The sequence below is a fragment of the Sander lucioperca genome, chromosome 8 (genome assembly GCF_008315115.2).
Source record: "Sander lucioperca isolate FBNREF2018 chromosome 8, SLUC_FBN_1.2, whole genome shotgun sequence".
Lineage (NCBI taxonomy): Eukaryota > Metazoa > Chordata > Actinopteri > Perciformes > Percidae > Sander > Sander lucioperca.
The window spans coordinates 37,185,640-37,210,978 of NC_050180.1; the positions used below are offsets into that span (position 1 = coordinate 37,185,640).

Sequence of the window (25,339 nt, forward strand, 5' to 3'; positions counted from 1 at the left end):
TCAGTTCCAATGATTTTTTTAATATAGTTGGAAATCAAAGATGATTTTGATTTGAATCATTATTTACAGATCAGTATGTACAGTGGTCAGAGAGAAGCCGGAGGCTGTAGTTGCACTGTGTGTGTGTGTGCACCAGGGGGGAGGAAAGGACGAAGGAAAGGACGCGGGCGGGCGGGGCTGACATTCATCCTCTCAAATAAATGAATAAATAAATCCAATAAAGACTTATTACATTCATCTATTCAACACCTAAAGGTATGTGTGCATAGCTCGGATATGGATTTGGCGACGCACACCCAAACACACACAATAAATATACACACTGTATATGAACAATCCACTGATAAGGTAAGACAATAGACAGACTATAATGTGCACTGGCTGATCTCACCTGATCACACACACACACTCGTACAGAAACATACACGTAAACCCTCACACATACACACAACTACAGCTGAACCCTTACAGTCTATGAGCTGAACACACCGCTACTCAGTCGGAAACTCATGTCGTCAATGGTTTTACATTTGAGAATTTTGTGCTGATGTCTGCATTTCCGTTTTTGTTCAAAATGAATACAGTTATCCAATAAATCTTACTTGTATGTTTTAAGACATTTTCATAATCACTGGCGACTTTTCTAGGAAGCCCAGAGAGGCAAGAGAGAATTTTCTTTTGAAGGGTTTGTTGTTGTAATACTCATTTCAACCACAAGAGGCTGAAGTGCACCACTACCCCATTTCACCCATTTTCAAAGATGGAAAAAAAATGAAGAACAAGAAAAGAGAAAAGAGAAAAAATTTGCCCGGGAATAAAAATATTTTTTTCCAGACGTTTTCAGATGAAAAAATGAATAAAAACATTCTCTCTTGCCTCTCGCGGCTTCCATACTTTTTTTATCTTGCAGGTACAAAAACTATTCTCTTTGCTGTTATACTTGTAATAAAACTGATATTTAGAATACATTATTTAGTATAGTAATGTACATTTTCATCTAAATTTTTACCAAAACTCTACTGTAGAGGGCAAGCAGCAGCTTGATCTAAATAAATAAATAAACCTCGCTACAGGTAATAGTTTATGAACGTTTGAATAACCGATCAGCAAGCACCATAATTAGTTACAACGTAGCAGTATTAGCTTAAAATATGTCCAAATTTAAAATACAAAAGGATGCCAGAGACAACTTAATTTCACATGACAACATTACAACTGTCCAAAAGCTGGAATTTTGATCATTTTGGGACCATTATCAGGCTGATACTATGTAGTCTGTTGTCAGAATTAATATTCTACTTCAACATCAGAGGGAATAGTTTTCATATTGGCAGGACAGAAGAGTCTGGAAGGATGGATGGATGGATGGATTTGTCTCCAAAGATGCATTCAAGTTTGTTAACCTTCCTCGTTTTGACTTCTGTAAAATTGAAGCAACTCGAAGATAACCATCAAGGCAAAAGTCTCAAATGTAAAAATGATGACTACTTGAGTGGCACAGGAACGGCACTTACAGCTGGACACACTCGATCAGCTACTTAAGTACTGTAATTTTGACTGAGGCGTACACACATCTAGGGCTTTGGTGCATCATGGGACAATCAGGACTGTTTTCTTCAGTTTGAAGGAGCAGGACAGGCGCCGATCTGATTGATCAGTCCATATATATATTTATAACTATAAATCCATCCAATGAGCTATGTACAAAGTATGGCAAAGAAACATCTTTATTTAAATTTTATCAGCAGATGTCATTGGCTCTTCACTGTGTCTAGTCCGTAATGTCTCCAGTGATGTGAACGTTTCATGCTTAGGGGTGAGTCCATGCCGGCAACCTGCAGCGGTCTTCGACAAGGACTCATGGACCCGATCTGCCCCAGAGCAAAAGCTCAGCAGAGTCCACCCAGGGCCTGGGTTCAGTTCTATAAGAAGCGGGCGGTCTTGCCACCAGGGTCATGTAGCGTTGACCTCCAGGATGTGGTCGTCGGTGGCGGGCAGCACCAGGACCTGCTGTGTGTGGCTATGGTTGAACACCTGTCCGGGACTGAAGGGCTCCAGACGCGGCATGGCCACACCCTTCTGCTGCTGGTCACCGCTGCCCACAGAGTGCACGCTGCCCCGGCTGCGGATGCTGGCTGTGTCCCCCTGGTCGTCCAGCGCCTTGTCCAGCAGGGACAGACTGTCGTTCTCCACGCAGCTGTCTGAGGACGGGAAGAGACGAACTAATTACCGAGCGTCCACAGGATGAGAGAGAAGATCAACAAGTCAGCAGAAGTCCATTTGCTATAATGTTGTTTTCACATCCCAGGTCCATTAGGTTTTGACGGACCAGTGTGATTTCCACTCCATTTAATCTAAGCTTATTTAATGCATTCTTGTCTGTTTACAAGTTGTCCAAAGCTAAAATTAAAGTTTGTCCTGAATGATGACTACATGTTTCCTAACAGATGATGGTTTGGAGGTTAATATGTTGTTTACCTGACATTTAGCTGCCTCTTACTTTTTGAAGACATCATGGAACAACTTTCCCCTAAATAAGCAGCGTTCTCTCTTTTATTATTTTTTGGGCTTTTTCCGCCTTTAATCGACAGGATAGCTAGGTGAGAAACGGGAGAGAGAGGGGGAAGACATGCAGGAAATCGTCACAGGGTCGGATTCAAACCCTGGACCTCTGCGTCGAGGCATAAACCTCTAATTATATGTGCGCCTGCTCTACCCACTGAGCCAACCCGGCCACGAGCAGCCGCGTTCTCTCTTACCCTAACCCACTACTTGCTGCTTGAATGACATTTAAGTGCTTTTCCCTGGTTTTTCTGCTACATAACATGGGACGAACATCTACTAAGATGTGTGGTTTTGTGTTTGGGGAGGTCTTACCAGGGTCTGGTTGAATGGCCACTGCTGCAGTGTGAGGCAGGTACTTCAGCACTTTGATCTTGGGGAAGGGCAGGTGTCCTGCAAACAGAGGCATCACCTCGATCTGCACCTTGTGAGTGGCGTCGGCCACCATCGGCATCAACACCATCCCTGAACTCTTCCCGCACACCGCCCAGTTACTGCTGCTGTCAGCCACTGTGGACACACACACGCACGCACACGCACACACACACACACACACGCTGAAGTCACTGATGTTTTGTCTGTTCTACAGTTGGTGACTCTACAGGGACTCTAAATATCAACATATTTGTATTTATATGCATGATTATATGATCTACAAACTCATCAATCTACTTCTAGAAATATTTGCGAAAATTGCTAAACTTGCATCAACGAGCCTTCGCTGTGCTTACGGCAAACAGCTGGCAAACACTTTTTTTTACTTTTTAGATTTTTTTTACTTTCAATATTGTCGGCAACTAATGAATATCTTCTTTAATGGTTAGCCTATCAGATATATCTTTCATCTAACTGATTAATTATTTAGTTTATCAAATGTCAGATGTGATGAACGACTGAAATGAGAACAAAGGTGGGAAAAAGCTAAAAAATAAACATGTGGGATACGCTGGAACCTACAAATGTTTGGCATTTTTATTTTAAAATGTGTTTAAACAGGTAATCAATTATTAAAATAGTTGCTAATTAATTAGAGTTTGACTAATCAAGCTTAATCAAAAAACATTTCGGCACTCGTTTTGTTTTATTTTTGACTCTTTTTGGAATCGTTATTTGAATATTTTTACTATAATCTTAATTGCAAATAATGATTATCTTCATTACATTTTTATTTGATCATATAATCCTTTGTCACATTACCAGAGCTTGAAGAAAGCTTAAATTTGATCTTTTTATTCACATTTGAAGCGCCGATGATATACATCTTACTGAATGAAAGACTTAATTAATTGATAATTCATTTTCCAGTGCTAGTATAATCCCCATTCCCCTGCTTTTATGAATCTCTGCTTGTGTTTTTCCATCATTTTAGAAAACCCGGATGATAAACCTGACATACCTTCATACATGAGTTTGGTGGTTTTGAGGCCATCGGTGTCAGTCTTGCTGTCCTCCGCCATCTCTCCCTCTGCAGGTTCAGTCAGTCGGGTTATACACACCTCCAGGCCACAGAGGAAACCGGAGCGACAGTGCTGCTCACCAGCAGGAGGCGAGATCTCAGCTCTCACACTGTACAACGTCTGACGAAAACAAACAGTGGTTATTTATGATGGGAAAAGTCTCTTTAAAAGGTGCAGTAGGTAAGACTTATAAAACTAACTTTCTGTCATATTTGCTGAAACTGACCCTATGTTCTATTAGAACTACATGAAGCAGGTAATTTAAAAAAAATCTGGCTCCTCTGGCACCACCTACAGCCTGTAGCGCGATTTGCAAAAATCCACCGCTCCCTGTTCAGATGCACCAATCAGGGCCGGGGTCTAACTGCGTGTCAATCACTGCTCATGCACACGCATTCATTGTCCATTGTCCCTCGTGGGGGGAGGGGCTTAGGAGACTGTTTGGGCTTTAGCAGAAAGAGGGGAGGGACTGAGAAGTTGTTGATGTTCAAATTGTTTGGCTAAGTCCTGGATCTTCGCAATCCTACCTACAGCACCTTTAATGTGGTAGGAGTGTTTAGATAACCAAAACTCACAAAATAGTATATGCATGTCTTTATACTACATGAGTAACATTATCACTTATTCAAACCAGGAACATAATTGCCTGTCCTAATGTTTTAAAAACATCTAGATATTTAAGTGCCACATGCACATTTAAAGAGGTTACTTCCCCAACAAAAGATGCAAAAGAGGAGTGAGGAGTAAATTATGCCTACATGTGTGCTGTCTCAGTCAGCAGTAATAATGAGAAAAGTTGATCTACAGGAGACTACATGAACGCAATACAGAATGCCTAAGAGGCTTACTGCATTATTTACAATTATAGTTTTACATTTAGAACTGTTATCTATGTTTCCCTTTACATAAATAAAGATATTTCCAGCACAAATTGATGCAGAAAAGGGTAGAAATAGGTGCATCTAATTCACCAGAATGCAGGAAATTAAATGTTTAATGCTCAAAATTGGCCACATTTGATGTGGGAAGGTCCCACAGACAGGTCCCCACATCAAATGTGTCCACCGAAATGGAAACAAAACCTTTGCCTTGGTGCCTGGCCAGCTGTGATTAAGCCAAATGGTTGTGCCATCTAACTAACATCTACAAACTGGGCAGCTGAAATGAACATACACAGATAACTGGGAAAGCCAATCACCGCTTTTGTGATCTGCGTGCATTGCTTTCAGTTTATTTTAATGGGTCTGGGCTAAGGCCCGCGCCTCATCAAGTACTAGAAACGCCCCTGGCTCGCAGATTCGTGTGGCTTTCAGGGAACACAATTACAGCTTCACTTATCAAACTCTCAGGACAAAGGGACACAATAAATGTTTAAGTGGACTCACAGTGACTCTCTCCAACTGGAACTGGTAGTGGAAGGGTTTGAAAGCAGAGACGTCTTGCTTGAGTGGAGAGAAGTTGGCAGAGAAAACACACTGTAGACAGGAGGGCAGATCGTCCTTCCACCTCACCTCCCACAAGCAGAACACGCTGTGCTTACTGCACAAAAGCTACAAAAAAAATGCATAACTATGAATTAGTGATTGATGTAGTTTTTATGTTCTTTAACATCAGACGACAAAACAGACGAGAAATGTACAAAATTCATACATGACAGTCAGCCAGTGTCCACACTAATGTGGACATATTTGAAAATGTTTGTTTGAGAAATAAACAGGGCCAAAAACAAAAACCCTAGGATCCAAACTTAAACCAAAGCAATAAATCAACTGTAAAAGTGTAAAATATGTTCCTCCTGTTTCTGTCAGTGAACAACAACATTCTGTATAACTGCCATCATGGTAAAGACTAAAGAGTGTGGCTGAATGGGTAGATCCTTTTTGACAGACATGTCCAGATACTCTGCTTAGTATTTGTCAATTCTGATTTTCTTTGTAAAGACCTCCACAGGGAGGCATCCAGGAGGATCCTGATCAGATGCCTGAACCATCTCTGTTGGCCACTTTAAATCCCTCCGGATATCTGAGCTCCTCGCTCTATCCCTACGTCTCAGCCCTGCTAAAGAAACTCATTTTGGCTGCTTGTGAACACAAGCATTATTTCTGTCACTAGCCAGAGTTCATCACCAGGAATGCGGCTTGCAACATAGAGCAACTGGTTAATCAAGAGCTGCATCCTCAGGCTGCTCCCTTTAGATGGAAGGCTGAAACTAAGGGGAACATAGTCTATATCGACGACGTTCCACTTCCGGGATTGTTCAGGTGCCACTGGAAATTCCGCCGGATGTCCGTCATTTTCGGCTAGATGTCCCACACCTTGCGCTTTCCCGGTCAATTTATGAGGACTATGGTTAACTGCTCCTCAGATCTCTGCAGGGTAAATCCAAACAGCTAGCTAGACTATCTGTCCAATCTGAGTTTTCTGTTGCACGACTAAAACAACTTTTGAATGTACACATGTTCCACCAAAACAAGTTCCTTCCCGAGGCTATTTTGCAGAGGCACCGTCATTGACTCCAGGGCTTAGCGCCGCCCAAGATGATTGTGATTGGTTTAAAGAAATGCCAATAAACTGGAGCACGTTTCTCTCCCATCCCAGGGTGCTGTGTGGACTAGCCAGACTCTCCTCCGCAGCGCTGTGGAGGAAGGTCTGGCAATTCAAGACTAGTGTAAACATGGCCGTAGAACCCATCTTATTAATTTCTAATATTTCCCCATAAACATAATGAAATGTATACTGGAAGCTCTCTACGGATCCATCCTGTAGTCAATGACATTTCTTTTTTTCTGCTCACCTGTTGAGTTTTAGTGTTGAGAGACTGCAGCTCCAGTGACGCATGCTGCTTCTCGGCCAGCTTTACTTCTGCCAGCGTGAAGTTCACATCTGACATGTTCTGCACACACACCTGGATGTACTTCCTGTGGGGTCAGGTCAAAGGTCGCAGGTCAGGCATGTGTATGAGCAAGTTGTGGAATGAAACTGGTAAAGCATGCTGTTAATTAAATTAGTAAAGCAGGTTCTTTTGTTTTTACAATTTTATGTGAAAGTGAAAATATTTCCCAAGGATTCCCATGGATAAACATAGTTGGTTTGACAATTCAAAATGGCACATACAGGTTATTTCTATGAGAATGGAGGCTTACCTGTTACCAGCAGAAAGCAGAGAATGTTTGGTCTTGAAAGGGATGTAGAAGGTGAGGGCAAGCAGTGTGGAGTAGATGGACCACGGACAGTCGATGGACATCTGGGGACAGACACCAGCGGGACTTTACTATCAAATCTCTTGAAGTATCTTGTTTCAAACAGCTCTAACTGGCCTAATTACAAAGAGCAACTAACGATAATTTTTTATTACAGATTAATCTGCACATTGTTTTTTTTTTTTATTTTCAATTAAAATCATCGTTTGGTCTATAAAACATTAGAAAACAGTGAAAAATGCCTGTTACAGGATCCTTGAGCCCAAAGTGACTTCATCAAATGTCTTGTTTTGTCTGACCAAAAACTCCCTAACCCCAAATTCTTCAATTTACTATAATGTAAGACAAAGAAAAGCAGCAATTACCGACATCTGAGAATCTGGAAATATCAATTATTTTGCCATTTTTGTTTGAAAAATGACTTAAACAATGAATCAATTATCAAAATAGTTGCTGATACACTTTATGTCGAGCAACTAATCTATGAATCCATAATCATTACAGCTCTAGATTACTGTACAGATACCGCCTAAGCCTTTAAATATTGGTTGAACAGATTGTGAGCTGTGACAACAGAAATGTTGCTTACATCACTATTTCCTCATCTCACGCTTTGAAAGTGTGTAATTGTTTGAGAGGCTCACCCTCTGGTCGATGGCGGTCATGGGCGTGTCAGGATGACTGTAGCTGCGTGGTCGATGGCGGACCTCCCCGTTGGTCAGCCTCTCATTGGCGGGCCGGTCGGACCCGGACGGGATGATGCACAGAACCTCCAGGAGGAACTCCACAGTGTGGTAAGGAGGGGTGGCGGGCAGGCTGATGCTGGTCACCTTCTCAGACGACTGGATGAACAGGGCGCTTTCACCCACCAACTCTGTACACAGGAAGGGGAATAAATAGCAATGAGAAAAGCTGTATATGGGTTCGTCAGTGTGCTTATAGGCACACAAATATCTGGTTGTGATCAGCTTTCTGCAGGAACCTGATTTTTACGATTTGAACATTACGTACCCAAGAAGCATGGTCTGACAAAAACAAACAGTAGTTATTTATGGTGGGAATGTCTCCTAATGTGGTAGGAGTGTGTTGCGGCTGTAAGTAGGGCCCTATGATTTCCGTGTTGCGGAAAACACGGACGGAATCACGGAATCTACACATAAAAACGGAATTCTCTTATACATGCGGAATCGCACGGAATTTGCATACATTTTGTTGAAATATTAAATAATTTTTAAACTTTTTTTTTTTTTTTACTTCCTTCTCATTTTTCAGTTTAAAACAACAAGCGGAGAAAGGTCTCTACCTAAACCGTGGCCAAATGGTATTGTTAAACATGTTGCCTAGTAACCATACGTCACTCGAATATTCACGTTGAGTTTGTTGCGTGGGGAAAAAAATGTCAAAGCGAGTGGCTCCTGATAAGCCAACGGTGGCAAAAAAAATTAAGAAACTCTCAATTGACTGCTAAATACTGGGCTGAACAATACTATACTATGAGTCTGGACAACAACTCTTTTGTAAGTTTTGTCAACATACAATTGACTGGACCCGCAAAGACACATGTAACGACCATTTGAAATCAAAAGTTCATCTCAAGAACAAAGCTAAATCCACAGAGGGCAAATCCCTCCAGGTTACCATTGAGGCAACGACACAATCAATAGATGCAAGGCGTGAGTTTGTGGAAGATTTTGTTGCAATGTGTGCAAGCAGGGAGGCGCATTTCAGGCAGACCCACCTGCCGCGGGTCTTTGACCAGCACATGCAAAAAGTGCTGCAAGAGATCCGTGGAAAGAAAATCTTCGTTTTTGTCGACAAAACCTCTGACAACCGAGATGTCCTCAACATTGCTATAGGTGAGCATCCAATTAGCTTTTATTAGGGTAGGCTAATACAGCATATTAGCCTATGTTTAACTTGGCCTAGGGCCTATATTACATTTTAACATAGGCCTACACTTTCTACCTACAAATATTGTTGAAGGTTTAGCTGAATTCTGGAGAATTTTGAATGTGCTTTGCTGAATATGTTAACAGTTTAAATAAAAAAGCTGAATTGTGAGTTTGTGTCACTGAGTTTTTAAAGGTCAATACTGCTTAGAAGTGAAAAGAAAAGCAAATCCGAAAAATCCGAAAGGGCTAAAAATAAATCCGAAAAAACGGAATTTGAAAAAAAATTAAACAGATTTCATGGGGCCCTATGTCAGCAGTCCAACAAAGTGCTGCCGCGAGGGACTAAACACAGAGATGCATAAACACACTGTGACACGCTCAAGATTGTATTGCAATGATTTATTCCTCCACACGTAAAATACAACTAGTACCAAATGTAAAGTTACTTTGTGAGTCGAAAAAAGTGCAGTAGTGCTGCGGTCAACAGAAGGTTTTCACTCCCAGGCTCACCCCCTCTCTGTCAAAGCCCCAAAAACCCAGGTGAACAGGTGAAGCAAAAAAATAACGTTAATCACTTCCATTCAAGCCACGATGAACACGCCCACCATCTACAACATAAGTGCACAATAGGCCTGCACGATAAATCGTTATAAAATCGCGATCTCGATTCACCCCTGTTCGCGATTTAATTTTTAAATGACTTAGATTTTTTTTCTCTTCTTCAATTAATTTATTGAAAGCATTTGACATCGACATAAACATGTTTTAATTATGTAAAGACATGTTCAAGGAGTTCAGATAGAGCCTGTATCAGGGCCATATTTAGTTCAATGTGTTATATGTCACTATTTTTGGTAGCCTACTGTACTTAAATGGTCAGTATGTACTTTATTTTCTTTATTCATTGAAGCCTCTATGTTTACAGGCTTGTGGTGATGCGCAATGTGCTATAGGTACCAAAAAAAAAATCTATGTTTGGTACTGCCAATTTGTTTTGTTTTGTCATGGTCATGTGTGCAATAAACATTACACTTTGTGAGTAAAAAATCGTTGCAGAGAATCGTGATATCAATTCTAAGCTAAAAAATTGTGATTCATATTTTTCCCCGAATCGTGCAGGCCTAGTGCACAATATAATAATCAATAAATAATATAAATGAGACCATAAACAACATACCTACAGAGTGCTTAGATAATCTACAACTCACAAAATAGTAAATGCATGTCTTTATACAACATGAGCAACATTATCACTTACTCAAACCAGGAACATAATACATAGTTGTCTCATGTTTAATTTGCCTATCCAAATTTTTTAAATACATCTAGATATTTGAGTAACTGACAACACACAATTACTAGCCTGGCATCACTAGACTATTTCGCAAATGCATATTAGTTAGGGCTGGGCGATATGGAGAAAATCAAATATCACAATATTTTTGACCAAATATCTCAATATCGATACCACAACGATATCGTAGTGTTGACTATTGGTGCTTTCACAAAATATATACACAATGAGATTTTTGATAAATAATCATCAGTAATATGGATATAATGACTAAGTGGGTAAAGGCAAATAATAGAACAGTTACAACAGTCTGGTAAGTTCAGAAAATGACATAAATTTACTGTGATGCAGCTTTTAAAACCAGGAAAAGACAACACTTATGCCATATTACGATATCCAAAATCTAAGACGATATCTAGTCTCATATCACGATATTGATATAATATCGATATATTGTCCAGCTCTAGTATTAGTCTATTAGTCTAGTCTACGTTCGGTAACTACGTTCGGTAACTGATTGATCGATAACCCTGATTAGGGTTATTAAGAGAAACCAGTTAACAAAGGTAGATTTGTGCTGGAGGAACCAGATTTCTTGGCCATGTAGATGTGTAACCATATTTCAAACATGGTTTTTACATGTGGGTTTGTGCACACAAAGATTTCAGACGGGGAGAGAATGACAGCAGAGAGATCGATTGTCAGGAAAGATCACTACTCCAACGGCGCTCCCTCAGTGGCGGATTCAAATAAAGCTTTTCAAATGTGTACTGACCAGCTGTAGGGTTGCTGATGCGGGCGGTGCAGCTGGTAGAGGGCAGGATGGGCATGGTGTCTGTGTTGCTGAGCTGCAGAGCGTCTCCCTTCTTCACTGCGTAGTGACCCGTCAACAGAGTGAACTTCACCATCTGAGGCAGACCGGCCAACAGTGGCTCTGAAAGAACACACAACCACAGTGAACAAAATCCCCACACACATGCTGCACTGTGGTTTATATACGATCAAAAACGTGATATGGTGGTAATCAGAGCAGCAGAAACACGTGATCCAAGCTCAGGTGAAACTTCACCATGATATGTTAACTGAACTTGAACTTCCTCCAACACTAAACACTAAAATGCAGGCAGAAAATCATCACATTATTTTACCCTCGCAGCTTTTGCAGGTGATGATCATACAAATATTTACATGACAGCAAATGAAGATTCAGGCCTGCATAAGTATGTAAATACAGAAGGCTTGTACAGAAATAGTTAAATAATATGATACACCTTGCTGTCAAGGCTCTAGACTTGCTACAAGAGCATACCCAACTTATTCTAGACAATCACATAAACACTCATAACATGGTAAGCTGAAGAAGCCTGGGGGATAGTGTGACACGTTTTGGTCTGCCAGCTGCATGTTTGGTTTGTTCAATTAAAGAAATCTGTGAAAAGCTGAGTGCAGCTCCTAATCTAAGCAAGTGATATAAAATTGAGAAATCAAGGTTGCGCAGTTCTAGTGCAGTGGTTCCCAACCTTTTTATCCTTGGCGCCCCCCCTAGAAAAGCTGAACCCCCCCCTCCCGAAACCGAAGTGGAGGTAACTCTCGAGCTAGAGCCTTACTTTCTTTTTTGATAGAGAGCAGTTATCAGCACTTTTACGTTTCTCCACCATGTTTCATTCATGAAACAGTGATGCCGTGGCGGGATGATAGCAGCTAGCAGCTAGCAGTTAGCAGATAGCAGATAGCAGCTAGCAGCTAGCAGCTGACCTGATGACAGCAAGGTCCCAGGTTAAGAGGTCCCGGAGGTTTGGCCTACTAAGTAGCCTGCCTACAATTTTAAGCGAGAACAAAAATATATAGTTTTTATACCGACTTTTGTATATTATTTTATATATATTCTAGTATATTATCATAATTTGTTAAACGTGCACATATTTTTTTTTTTTTACCTCAACCTCAAACCAGATAAAGACTTGCGCCCCCCCTGTGATCTTTGCCGCCCCCCTGAGGGGTCCCCTGACCCCAGGTTGGGAACCACTGTTCTAGTGTTTCATGGAATTAAGTTCATGTAGTGCAAAGCAAAACACACTTGAAAATTGAAACCAATACCACAACCTCAGATTTTAAGCATTCACGTCACCCATTATATAAAACATTCAGACCTGAGAGAGGCTCCACGGTGAGTTGAGGCTCCTGAGAATAGACTTCATACTGGACCGATGGGTAGATATGAGGCAGTACAAACTGCACCTGACCCACCGTGGCATACAGCTGACGCAATGTGTAAGTACCTGGTTGTCCACTCTACAAAGAAAAGAGAATAGTGACAGAGCAAAAGTTATTTTAAAATGTTCACATTTTAGTTTAGCTTTTTTCATTTAAGGCGGCAGCAAAGTTTCTCTTACTGGTGCTGTGAATAGGATGCTGTTATTCCCGGGCTCTAACGTTACATCCTGCACTTTCAGCATCTGTGCTCCTTCCTGTATGGTAACAGCAGGAGGGCTGACACAGTTGGGCGTGTCCGGCAGCGAGATGTTGTCATGAAGACGCATGACCAGATGAGTGTTTTTACACACCACTCCTGTAGAGTTGAGCGAATTGTCCGAAGGACTCCTGTCTTGAATCTCATCTAGCTCTAAAGGGGGACCAGCAGCTGAGGAGGAGGGCGGACCCGCTGACGAGTTACCTTGGTGAAACTCTACTGTCCCTGGGTTTGTTTGTCTCTGATTTCCCTTAGACCTTCCATTAGTCCCTCCACGCTCCAGGTCAAAGTGAATGCTAGCAGCTAGTTGCTGTATGTGCACTGCCACGGGCATCAAACATCGCAGAGTGAGCTCCACCTGCAGGACGGCTCCAGAGTGCACCGAGGCTGTGGCTGGACGGAACTGTAGCCGTGTGAGTTGAGAAAAAACACCCATGCTGAGAGTCACTTTGTGAGCTGTGGAGGAAGAAAATTACATTTGGTGTTAAAGACCCCCATAAAGCAGTACAGACTGATGATATACAACGGTGTTTATGAGGTGGTTTTGCCCCTTTAAGCTTTGTGTTGTGAAGGTAAACTTGTAATGATGGCATGATCACTTACACTGATCTTCAGACTTGTCCGCAAAGGTCAGAATTTCTTGACAAAAGTGCTTCCTCTCCTCCGTGGTCAGATTCACATCACCAGCCAACAAGGCACTGGTTTGCAAGTAGCTGCAGTGGGCTGTAAAGGAAACCAGACACTACAGTGCATTGGTACAAGAACACCACCTCTATCAGGTCAACACAGGAACCCTTTTGTTAACTTTCCAATGCCCGAGCATGTTGGATGAGATTTTGGATCACCAATGGGCCAACCTACTTCAACCCTGACTGAAAAGGCACAATACGACCAACTCAAAGCTGATTAATATATTTCTTATTATGTATTCCTCTAGTGTACAGCACTATAAGGCTTTGACTATTTGAACAACTGCATATGCCACAGAACACTGAAGGTTATTTCCTTTTCCAGTTTAATCTTGGAACTACTGCAAATTTGACGCATTTGGCCCTTAATTGGTCTTCTGGCTATTCTTGGTGTTTGTGTTATGAAGGATACTCTTCAGTTCTGCCCAGCAGTTTCTGACACTCAGCAATCTGTTTCCTGGTGTGAGTGACGGGGAGGCTCCATCCCTCTGATACGTACGACTTCAAAGCTTCCTGTAAGAAGGTTTCTGCCCGCTCAGGGTCCCCCTTCTTCCTAATAAATGCACAAACAGACAGAAATACATCACCTTGTTTCTCATATCTATAGAAAAGCACATAGATAACTGACAGAATGTTTGCTTTTCCACATCCTTTTCCACAATGCTACTTAGAAGTGAAATCAACTCTAATTTAAAGACCAAAGTAAAGGCAGACAACAGATAGAGAGTATCTATACCATTCATGTACTTAGCATAAAGCATAAACAAATTAAGCTTTACTCTTTTTTTTTTAAATATTTGTAAAGGTATTATTTTGTCTACTGTCAATGCAGAATGATGAACTATTCATCTGCATTTGGCTGGCGTTGGGCATTAGGTGATGAAAGTTATCTAAAAAGTGATGTCAAAGATCGGCCTCTTAAAAGCCACTTCAAAACCCAGCAAAAAGAAACCTGTCACTGCATGACATACTATAATAAATGCGTTTAAAATGTTACTTTCAACTGCACATTTATGGCTTCACAGTTATTTTAAAACCCCATTCACACCCATCGTACCACATTAGTGTTTTCATTTATTCTGCCTAATTAGACCTCTCCACAGGAGTGTGTGGGTGTTTACAAGCAGTAACTGATTGACAGTTCTGGAGAAGAGGCCTAATCAGCCAGAAGAGCTGAAAATACCAGCGTGGAAGCGTAGCAGCTTTAACCCTTGTGTACCCCAAGGGAAGTAGGATTACTTACATGTAGAACTCAGCCAGGCTTTTTCCCACTAGTCTGGCAGACCTCAGCCGGCCTATGGCCCTATACATCTCCATAGCAGCATGAGAGAGTTCCTGATGCAAGAAGTGGCCAACAAGGTGGTGGAGGAGGGAGAGGGTGAGAAGGAAAAAGGGAGGAGAAGGATCATTTCCACTGTGGTTTCCAGGAGATTACATCAGAAAATAATTAATAATAATTCAGAAAATGGTTGTTAACTTCCTGCTTTGCCAACTACAGAAATACAACACCAGGCTGTGGCAAGAAATTGACTTACAAGATAGTGCCTTTCAAAAGCTTCCACAGACGACAAGGCTTCTTTCAGCTTTTTGTAAGGGCTCTGCAAACTGTTGACTGTGGAGGATAACAAAGGGGAAATTAAAACAAGGTACAGGTCTTTCAAATATGAGTTTTCATTCAGGAAATAGTATTTGGAAGTGGAGTACAAGTACAAATGTCTGATAAACTGAATAGGTCTGATAAAAAGTTGGAATTAGTGCTGTAAAGTTTTGCTTTGCTGGTGTTTTCAGCCCATGACCGTCTGCTTGTAGAAGAAAAAAGAAAAAGCAGGGGCAAAAGATGAGGAGAAACTGCACTAAATGGGTTAAATCCCAGATCAATCTGTCAGACATCTAGTCAGTCCTGAGTCAGCTGAACCGCTGATGAGGGCCGATCACACTGCAAAAGCTGCAGGCAACAGACAATCACACTCGGCACAAAGGTGCCTGACTGTCGGTGTGTTGGTGTGTCAGGGCCCTAAATCACAATCTATGTGTTGATGTCATCAATGGGAGGGGTTGGGACGCCTGTAAACATTACCACCCAGCAGGACTAGAAAATTAAGCTAGTTTCATTTAACAGCTGAGTCTAAAAACTCACCAGTCTCGGGCCTCTCATCCCCCAGTCCGGCCAGCAGATCCACAGTCCTGTTCAGGTCCTCTGATGTGGGTCTCTTCTCTGACACCAGGCCACAGAGTTCCCCCAGGGACTTCAGCTGGAGAAGACAGACAGGAAAAAGAAAAAAAGAATTTGATTTGAAAACGCTTTCATTAGTCGGAGAAACACATTTTTACCAGCTATTAACTGCTCACTATTTAAATGAATGAGTAAAAGAATGAGCAAATAAATTCCTCCTCTTAAGTCAGAAATGTACTACTGCTATATGAAGAATGGGACCCTTGTCCTCTAAAGGTATCACCATGACACATCTTGGTCAATCAAAGCCAAAGTTACATGATTCAGTATTTTTTGTTACCTTGTCAGTGGCGTAGGCCCACAGCCCGACGGTATGGGAGCAGTTTGCAGCTAACTGGGCCTGATCACAGCAGCCCTCGATCCTGTGCAGAACCTCCAAGCAGCTGAGAAACACCCAGCAGTCTAGCGCCCCCTCCAGCACCGACACCTAAAACAACAAGAGCGACAACATACAGCATTATGATGAGCGACACATTTAAGTTCAGTCCGTTTAGGCTTTGTTCGTTTGTTTAGGATTTAGGATGTAGAGCAGTTCATATGTCAAACAAAGAATTATCCATTTTTATTTAGCGTTTTCTATAGATGGCTACAGAGTTTGAATACATTTTGAGATTCAGCCTGTATTAAGTACATGCAGTTGATTAAAGTGTAATATACATGACAGAAATGTCCCTGTAGGAGTCTGCACCTCCAGCAGGCGGAGCTCCTGGACACAGTTGTGCAGCAGCTCCAGGGCTCTCTGTGTGACCTCCCAGGGCCTCAGGAGGAAGATGAGTAAGGTGCACTGGCGGGAGAACAGGTAGCTCCTCAGATCTAACAGGCTGGCCTCCCCACGCTGGATCCCATCCCTCTTCTCCATGTCTATGGGCCGCCGAAGAAGCAAGCCGTTCCAGCTGCACACTGGGGCGCAGAACGATCCGAGCCAGTTAGCTGTATCTGTGAATAGAAATAGACTGGTCAGACCAAAACCAAAACTAGAATGGACCTTTGATCTTGAAAACAAAAAAAGCATGTTATTTTACTTGAGGACTGCGATATTGAAGCCAACCATTAGGTGGTGGTAACTTACCTCCAGCTCCAAAGTTAAGGACATATTGGGTAAAAAGAGCATCGAGTTCATCATACTGGACCAAGGCATCTTCAAACTGCTGTAGCATCTCAAAAACAAAGGCCAGCTCCTCCTACACACAAACACACACACAACTGAACTGGGACACTTTAGCACCGTAATCCACAACACAAGGCAGAGTTAGGACAGCATCAACATCAACACAGAATCCCTCTACATCACACTGATGAATATGTTCTTGACTGAGAGCCCCCACTGAGCACTCGGACTCTGATTCTCCACTAAGGGTGAGGCTGGTTTAATGAGACTGGACTGGACTCCGTTTCAGTCATTACACAACCTCTACTTCTCTTCCTGTGCAGACGCATGCCTGTTGTTTTCCTACAGTATGTACCTGGACCATGAAGTATTCACAGAAGCTCCAGCCAGGCTGGGTGCGTTTCTCTCGGAGCGTACGCATGTCGTCTTCAAAGCGCCCCAGGTTCTTGGTGAAGGACATGAGGAGAAGAGTTCGCAGCTTGAGCAGCAGGGAATTCCAGGATTCCTGAGACCGAGACGAGTCTTTCAGAGGATCGGACAGCACCACACACCTGCGTCAAAGGGGAAATAACCTTTACAAACTCAGGGAAGGTTGACTCAACATGGTTTCTTATATTCAGCGGGTATTGATTATGTTGCCTGCTGTGAGAACATATAAAAACGGCAGCAATAAATCAATCTGTTACCAATTCTCATGGTCCTCTCCAAAAATTCATCAAAATCAACTTGTTTATAGGGGAGGAGTGTTCTCACCTGTCGTTCTGCTTGTTGCAAAAATCGCTGCGGATCTTGTCCACGATGGATGACCGAGGCAGGATGTTGGTCTTGTTCTTCTTCTTAGTGTCGTTGGTCTCCACGACGATGATGACCCAGTCTGCTGAGCCATGAGCTCGCAAGCTGTTCTGCCAGCGCATCATGTCCTCCTTCACCGTGCCCTTATACACCTCTGTGTCCTACAATGAAGTTACAAAATAATAGGTAAAATAAAATAATCACTCTTTACAGCAGGAGGTTGGCAAACAGTTCACTCTTGATTGCCTCATGTGAACCCCCAAAAAGGACGTTAAAAAAAACAATTATACATATGAAGGAACACAACATAAAAAACTCTTGTTGATACTGAATTTAGGGGAAATCAAGTCTTATAGAAATAAATGATTTAATGATGAAAGAAAGGGAAAGGATACTTCTCCTTTAAGTGACCTGTATGTTGTACACAATGAGGATGTTTCCACATCAGAAGATACCAGAGGACAAAAACTACAAAAAAGAGCTGGCCAGCAAGTTTACATTTTATAATAACTTACTGAATTCTGTGACTCAGTGAATGACTGCTACTTGAGGCAATCTCAAGTCTGTTATTATGTAACAGTGTCCAGTGGCAGGGAGAGGAACTGAAGCCCTGGTGTTTCACAATGTTTTGGAAGTGAACTTCTAGTTACATTTGGCAGGATCATTTTTGGGTTGTGAATCTTGGTGATCGGCCGATTGACACTGCACATGCAATCACGTGCTGATAGAAATTAGAGTCACAGTTTGAGTCACTAGACAGCATCTAAGGCACAATTATTGCATGTGACAGTTAACCGTAAAGGAAATTAAAAGAAATGAATGTGTTCTTTTCCTTTTAGATAGTTGTTTATCAGGGAAGTGGTGATTCCCGCTCTGACACAGTCTCGAAAATGTAACTTTAAATAATAAAAATGCACAAAGGCAGGCTTTATTGCAGGGCTATTGTAGTGAATTGTAATACTGTACAGGTGATAATGTTGCTGTGCCCATCTGCGTACACATATGATATGCAGGCTCACTACTCCCACACTGGAGGCATAGTTCTTAAGTAATGTCATGAGTCACATGCTGATGACAGCACTTCCTTAAAGTAACCTGCTGCTCAGCAGCAGCAGGTTCCTGTGGCCCTGTTTCTTTTTCTTATCTGTTTTCCCTAAACAGCGGCCCTGCACAGTAGATGTCAAGTTCAGTTTAGGTTGGTGACTGCAGGCTCCTAAAAATCCATCAAGTGGGCACAAACATGCAGGTGCATTTGCAAACGTGCTATTTTCTAAATTTCTAAACTAAATACATTTGAAAATGCTATTTTCTGGGTGTTGTATGGACAAGGAAAATAAAGCTTTGTATGTGCCTGTTAACCTTATGAGTCATGGGAATTATGCCAAAACGATCTTAACTTATCTTATAGCTCTTACACTATGAGTTTGCATATCTTGCTTACAGAGCTGTGTGATCTATTTTTCCCAGATAAGATAAGTAATAAGTAAGTACTCATCTATTCTTAGGAGGGTAGGCAAGCAGACATTGCCTATAGGCTACTCCAGAACACATGAAATAAACAAACTTTGTCAGAAATCTGTGTGTTCTCTTGGGACTTCCTGCACAGAAAAAGTCAGGTAGCAGCAATATTAAAAGGCAGACTTTGAGTTGCAGCCACCGCCTCTCTAGGATTAATCAGTTTGTACGTTAACGTAAGTGATCGCACAATAAAAGTGTTCTCATTGATGGGTCTTTATATTTATAGTGTCAGACAACTCAATTGTAATGGCCATAAAACAGTCAACATTTAATCCAAACTCTAACAGCAGCAGCATTTCTTTCATTAGTCTTAGTTGACAGGAAGCTTTTATGGCCACAAATCAAGTCATTATGCGTGCAACTGTCTGACAGCAAACACAGAAAGCTATCACAATAACCTAATCATCTGCACCGATTGTTCAACTTCTGAAACACAAAAGTGTTCACAGAGAGTTATATCATTAAAGCACTTGAGTCTTTGCACCGGATCTGCCAGCAGGATAGAGAAGAACGGAAAAAAGTGTAATAAAACAGTGCTTTATTGTCCCACTGGAACAGGAAGACAAACCTCCCTTGTATCTTTACACACTTTGTTCCCAGTATTGTTAATGAAATTACAATTGAGTGACTGAATGATGGATGCACGTGTGTGCGAGTGTGTGTGCGTGCGTGCGTGCGTGCGTGCGTGCGTGCGTGCGTGCGTGCGTGCGTGCGTAGCTACTCACACAGCAGTCGGTCCAATAGATGTGGAGAAAGGGGAAGGTGAGGAGAGCCTTGTTGCCCTCCTTGGGGAGTAGTTCCTCTTTAAACTGGACAAAATTAGCTTCAAGGTGGATCATTTTTGGTGCACGGCCATAAGTCCTGTACGGAAAAGAAAGCGGGTTTTATAGGATCGATTACATGCTGTTTACGATGAATATTATTTTTATTGGTCCATGAAAAACTGTTGCCATATCTATTGAAAATCCATGCCAGATTTTTTTTTCCTCTCCACACATTAGTTCCACATTCAAGACAGAGGGAGGGAGAGAGAGAGAGAGTTCATGAACACTGACCCCTGAATCTGTCACTGGATCAGCAACTTTCGCAGAAGCTTAGTTCAAAAGTGTTTGAAGGACAATTCAGTTTCTCATACCATTGTTTTGACTAAATACTGTCCTTTATCAAATCCCTCATCTGAAGAGAGAACAACAAGGCCTGTATGAAAGTATGTCATTTGTCAAAACTATGATACTCATCTCTGATAACCTTAAATGAAATATAAATGCAGACATCACATTAAAAAGCCCAACAAACTTGTAACTCATTTCAGCTCATAAAAAAAGTCAATGTGAGACAATTTCTCCTGCTCCATCTCAGCCATCATAGAAAGCATTCTTACATCATACGCAGCAGTTTCTTATGGCGGTCTGGATTGTCTGAACTGCATTTTAAACTCCAGCACATTATCAATAAGTCATCCAAAATCACCAGCACTCCCATACTCTCGTTAAATGTCTCTATCAGGACGTAAAGAGGACCGTAAAGGGAGCGAGTCTCTGGCTCTGCACACTGTGTAAGTGCAGGAGTTCTTGCCATGCACCACTACCATTCAAACAGTCGTATATTTATGTACATCCTGCACTCACCGCTTCCTACATGCTTCTTGTCTTTTACTGTGAATGTTTCATGCATGCAATGTTTTGTGATTAATGCATGCAATGTTTCGTGGTTATTATTGTGGCTATGTAAAAATTAAAAATGCATGGTGCAATGATGTTAACCACCTGGAACACCTGTACCAAAAACATACCCGCTGACATCAATGAGAGGGGACAAAAATTCAAGAGCAGCCCATAGACTCCATCCTCTTGTGGCAACAAAAAGTAAAAGCTATTACAATGTTTTTCCATTATACATTCACCAGAGCAGCACTCACCTCCTCCACTCCATTGGCTCCCTGGGAAGTTGTTGGGCCAATGAGGTATAGAGAGACGTAAACAAGCCCTGGTCTCCAGCACCTGTGATGAAAAGGGCAGAACAAAGGGAAATTCAAAATTAGTCAGAAATTAAGAATTCAAATAGGGACACGGATCATTTTTGGGGGAAAATTAAGTTTGCACATAACTGGAAAGCAATCATACTAATGTAAATACAAAGAATATGGGCTTACCCAAAAAAACTCAAGTGAAAAGCAGGGGTACAACGTGAAAAGGGTACAAATGCTACAAAGAATACTTAACCGACAAAAAAAATAGAACATTAAAGAACAAAATCCAGAGCAGAAGTCAGAAGTTGTTTTTGCTCTACTCACACTCAACTATTGTACTGATGTTTTCACACAACACAGTTAAAGGCAGGGTTGGTAACTATTTCCAATATGCACTTTTTTATAAATTGTTTGAAATGGTCTTTCCACCCCGAAGCAATAAATAACTTATTGGGCTCTGTCTGAGCTCAATGTGCGCCGTCACCACCGGAGTTACTGCAAGTCTACTGGAGAGTGGAGGAGAAAAATCAGCAAAAGTTGCCATGGTTGCCGTCGTTCTAGGAATCACGGAGCAACACGAAAATAATATTTTTCATTTTAACTGTGCTGTGTAACTGATTATTTACTCACTTCTAAAACTGTCATTTCTGTCTTTTCTGTTGAGCGACTGATAAATGCCTGCTTCCAAAAAGCTTTGGAAAATCGTTCTGTATTGCATTGGATTCATATGTCTGTGCATATTTCATGCTTTCTACTGTTATTGTGCTTTAGGGAGCCAAATGTTGGCTGAACTGACAAACACAGTTTTCTGCAGAGCTGTTTCAAACCATCGAGTTTGTCATCGTTTGTCCCAGAGAGTTTTACAATCTGCACAGCGAGAAACACCCTCTATCCTTGGACCCGGTTTCATCACCGTGTCACATTACTGCACAGTCTGAGTCTACATAGAAGCCTTCTAACAACACAAACTGTAGCAGCCATTCCTATTAACATTTGGTCTTTTTCACTTAACTAGCTGCTCACATCTCACTAGTGCTTTAAAATAAAAGTCCGCCCCTTAGATTATCTTATACTTGTCAATATGGAGAGCAGTCCTTAAGTACTACAATACATTTGTTGTGGCACTGCACTGAAGCACATTGCATTTAAAATGAAAATATGACTATTAATGCTGTCAGTTAAACGCGTTATTAACGGCGTTAACGCAAACCCATTTTAACGGCGTCAATTTTTTTATCGCGAGATTAGAGTAACGTAACTATGGAGCTAGAGCTAGCCTTCAGTAACGCTATTATTGTACAAGAAACAGGCATCATTTGGCCCGTTTCCATGTAGTTACATAGTCACTGATATGATCATAACCACTACAGTGCTCAATTACCTATTTTTGAGGGGGAAATAAACTTTTTTCATCGCACACAAAATGGATATATATGCTACAAATACACAGGGAACTGCTGCTTGATGATTATTACCGAAGCCTGGCTGAACACACTCACTCATCCCAGACGGCAGCTAGCGGCTAACAGGGTAGGTGAATTTAAACAATGTCTGAGTTGAAAACGCATCTTGTTGTCATGTAAGGGCCCTGTTCATGTTGCACAGACATTTTAATTGCATCTTGTGTCTGTTAAGAGGCACAAAGGCACTCTTTATGATATGCCCCCAAAACTGCTGTTTTAGCTAAGTGGGAGCTCTCGGCATTAGCTGCAGCAGCTCCAGTTAGCTAGCACCGATTCGGCTCGTTTTTTTTGCTATCGACAGTACTCACATACTTATAGCGATCAAGATTAACGTAAAAATTGCCCGGAGTTCTCCTTTAACGCGATTAATCACGATTAAATATTTGAATCGTTTGACAGCACTAATGATTTTGAGAGTAAGGTGTTCAGTTTTAAATTGCATTTAATTTATTTTTTTATTTTTTCAGCTGGTGAGTTTGTGTAAATAAGAGTCTAATATTTGGCTCCTAAGCTGAGCAGATCCACTTTTGAGGTTGGTCCATCCTCCAAATCCCCAGCAGTGCTGTGGAGCAGGCCCTGCGCCCCACTGGTAGAATCCCCAGTCCAGCTCAGCAATAAAGTTACTTCAATATCACCACCAGTTCTCCATTTCAGCAAAGCTCAATCTGTCAACAGTGACTTATAGGACTGAAGTAATTGTTCAAGCTACACTGGAACTGTGCTTCATCCGATCAACACATAATAAGCCCTTTTTTTTTATATAAATACCCCCCAAGAGGAAACAGGATCACAAGTCCTCACTAATCACACACTGTTAATGTAAACACCTTCAAACATCCTGCAGGACAATCTTCAGCCCTAGTGAGTTCCATTTACATTAGTAACAAAATATGAACTGGTCACCAGGGTTTTTCCTGATTTAGAATGGGTCTTTGGGGGGTGACTACGCACGACAGTAAGCATGACCGGTCTGCGTGTAAAGGCAATGAGTCTGTGTTATTTCTGACAATTTGATAAACAAAAATGTATATTAAGCTTGAGTAAATAAAACCCCAATCGACAAAACTGCCTAAAAAAATAATATTAATATTTAAATATTCCCATTTAAATCCCCAGTAGAGACCAACACAGTCAGAATCTAGACGGTAAAACTGATTAGTTAGCTCTCATATTCAAGTTTATGTTCTACTTCTTTAACTGTTTGGTAAATTCCTATTAAACACATTCAGAGAGGATTTGAAGTCAGTGCTCTGATCTGAAACCTTGTTAAAATGCAACAGTTTACACATTTAGTTGATGCTTCTGTGTGCGTTAATTGATGCCATTAATCTTTTTAGGTTATTAAAGCTCCAGTAAAGTCTGAACAAAACTGAACTTTGAATATTCTACAAAGGCTATCTGTTATCAAATACAACCCGGCAAAGCAAACACCAGTATAATCCCTGTGCCTGTGTAAATCAACACACAGCGTCAAATAGCGAAAGTACAACACTGGTCATCTTGCTGGGGACACCAGTAAAAGCAGAAGGAACAGAGAGTTGCACTTTTGCAGGGTTTACTTTTTTATTTTTTTATTACGTTGCTTATTTCTTAATATATTCACCAATGCAAAAGTCCCAATGTAACAACGATGATAACCTGAGTTAGGATACCTGAAAGCCCCTCAAGAAACACAGGCTGTTCCGTGGATCCCACTTGGGGAAACCTGTGACTTAATTCTGAATACACCAACAAATCCCATTAGGCAACGTTCACACCTATGCTTTATATTCATATTCCGACCTCTCTGTGACTATGTCCACTCTGTCCTAAAAATGGAGCAACCTGCGGTGTGAGAGGAAGCTGGCACCAACTAACGTTACCAGACTCGGCTCCTAAAATAACCTCTCCGAAGAAGGTTCCATAAGATTCCAAGGGATTTATGAATGGCAAACTGACCCCACCGCCCAAACATCATGTCTGAGTCAGTCAGTCTGAGCTGTTAAAGGAGAAAACTGTGGCTGTCTATCAGGGAACAAGGTGATATCCTTCCCAAAACTGCAGCAACTAGCCGTGACGTTGTATCGTTAGCTAGGCCTGTTAATCGATGTAGCTACAAACTAGCTGAGAGAAATGCCGCTACACATGTTAACATTTATCACAGGCAGTGTTGCAGTGTATAAGTATGAAGCTATTATAGCCTTGATGAGTACAAATTAAGCCACACATCACCACACGCAGCGTCTCCAAGCTGGTTAATATGAGGGTACCTGCTAGCTTAGCTTAAACGAGCTACTGAATGTAGCTAGTTGGCTGGCTTACTGTCAAGACCAGAAAAATAAGACTGAACGTCTCCTTTTACTAAACACTCACATGTCACAATCGGCTTGTTTTCCATAGTATAGATGATAGGCTTTTCCTCTTGACACTCCATATGTGTTAGCGGTAGTACTCCATGAAAATTATATACAAACCGAGCTTTATTATTAGTAAATGCTTATGTATGCAGTTGTGTTCAATCGATGGGGCCTGTGTCCCCACTGCACTTCCGGGAACTGCGTAAACCGTGCGTCATTAAAGGGCCGACCTGTGCTTTTTATGACACCTCATGTTTACTGTCGATGCACCATACATCCATGCTATGCAGCCATTACAGGTGTTTTATTCAAGTAGCCTATCTGACTATAAAATAAAAAATAAATTGTTCAAGCCC

The 25,339-nt window shown here is 41.5% G+C and overlaps 1 protein-coding gene across 1 annotated transcript; it reads right to left on the reverse strand.

Annotated features, from left to right (window-relative positions):
• On the reverse strand, nucleotides 1-25,203 carry trappc10 (trafficking protein particle complex 10). Its single transcript, XM_031278749.2, has 23 exons — nucleotides 25,000-25,203; nucleotides 21,134-21,215; nucleotides 19,941-20,076; nucleotides 17,659-17,858; nucleotides 17,261-17,456; nucleotides 16,867-16,978; nucleotides 16,486-16,733; nucleotides 16,078-16,224; nucleotides 15,702-15,816; nucleotides 15,100-15,176; nucleotides 14,808-14,899; nucleotides 13,977-14,117; nucleotides 13,479-13,588; nucleotides 12,799-13,331; nucleotides 12,556-12,697; nucleotides 11,181-11,339; nucleotides 7,864-8,093; nucleotides 7,163-7,263; nucleotides 6,814-6,937; nucleotides 5,405-5,569; nucleotides 3,959-4,139; nucleotides 2,878-3,072; nucleotides 1-2,201 (listed from the first exon to the last, which is right to left on the reverse strand). Exons 1-23 carry the CDS (start codon nucleotides 25,058-25,060, stop codon nucleotides 1,954-1,956), a joined length of 3,795 nt encoding a protein of 1,264 aa, XP_031134609.1. The 5' UTR covers nucleotides 25,061-25,203; the 3' UTR covers nucleotides 1-1,953.
• Between the last annotated feature and the right edge of the window lie 136 nt (nucleotides 25,204-25,339).

Coding starts and splice junctions, on each gene's coding strand:
- trappc10 (XM_031278749.2), bottom strand. CDS start 25,060: ATGGAGTGTCAAGAGGAAAAGCCTATCATCTATACTATGGAAAACAAG. Junction 21,216..24,999: donor AAACAAGCCGATTGTGACAT/GTGAGTGTTTAG, acceptor TTTTCATCACAG/GTGCTGGAGACCAGGGCTTG. Junction 16,734..16,866: donor CCTTAACTTTGGAGCTGGAG/GTAAGTTACCAC, acceptor TTCTATTCACAG/ATACAGCTAACTGGCTCGGA.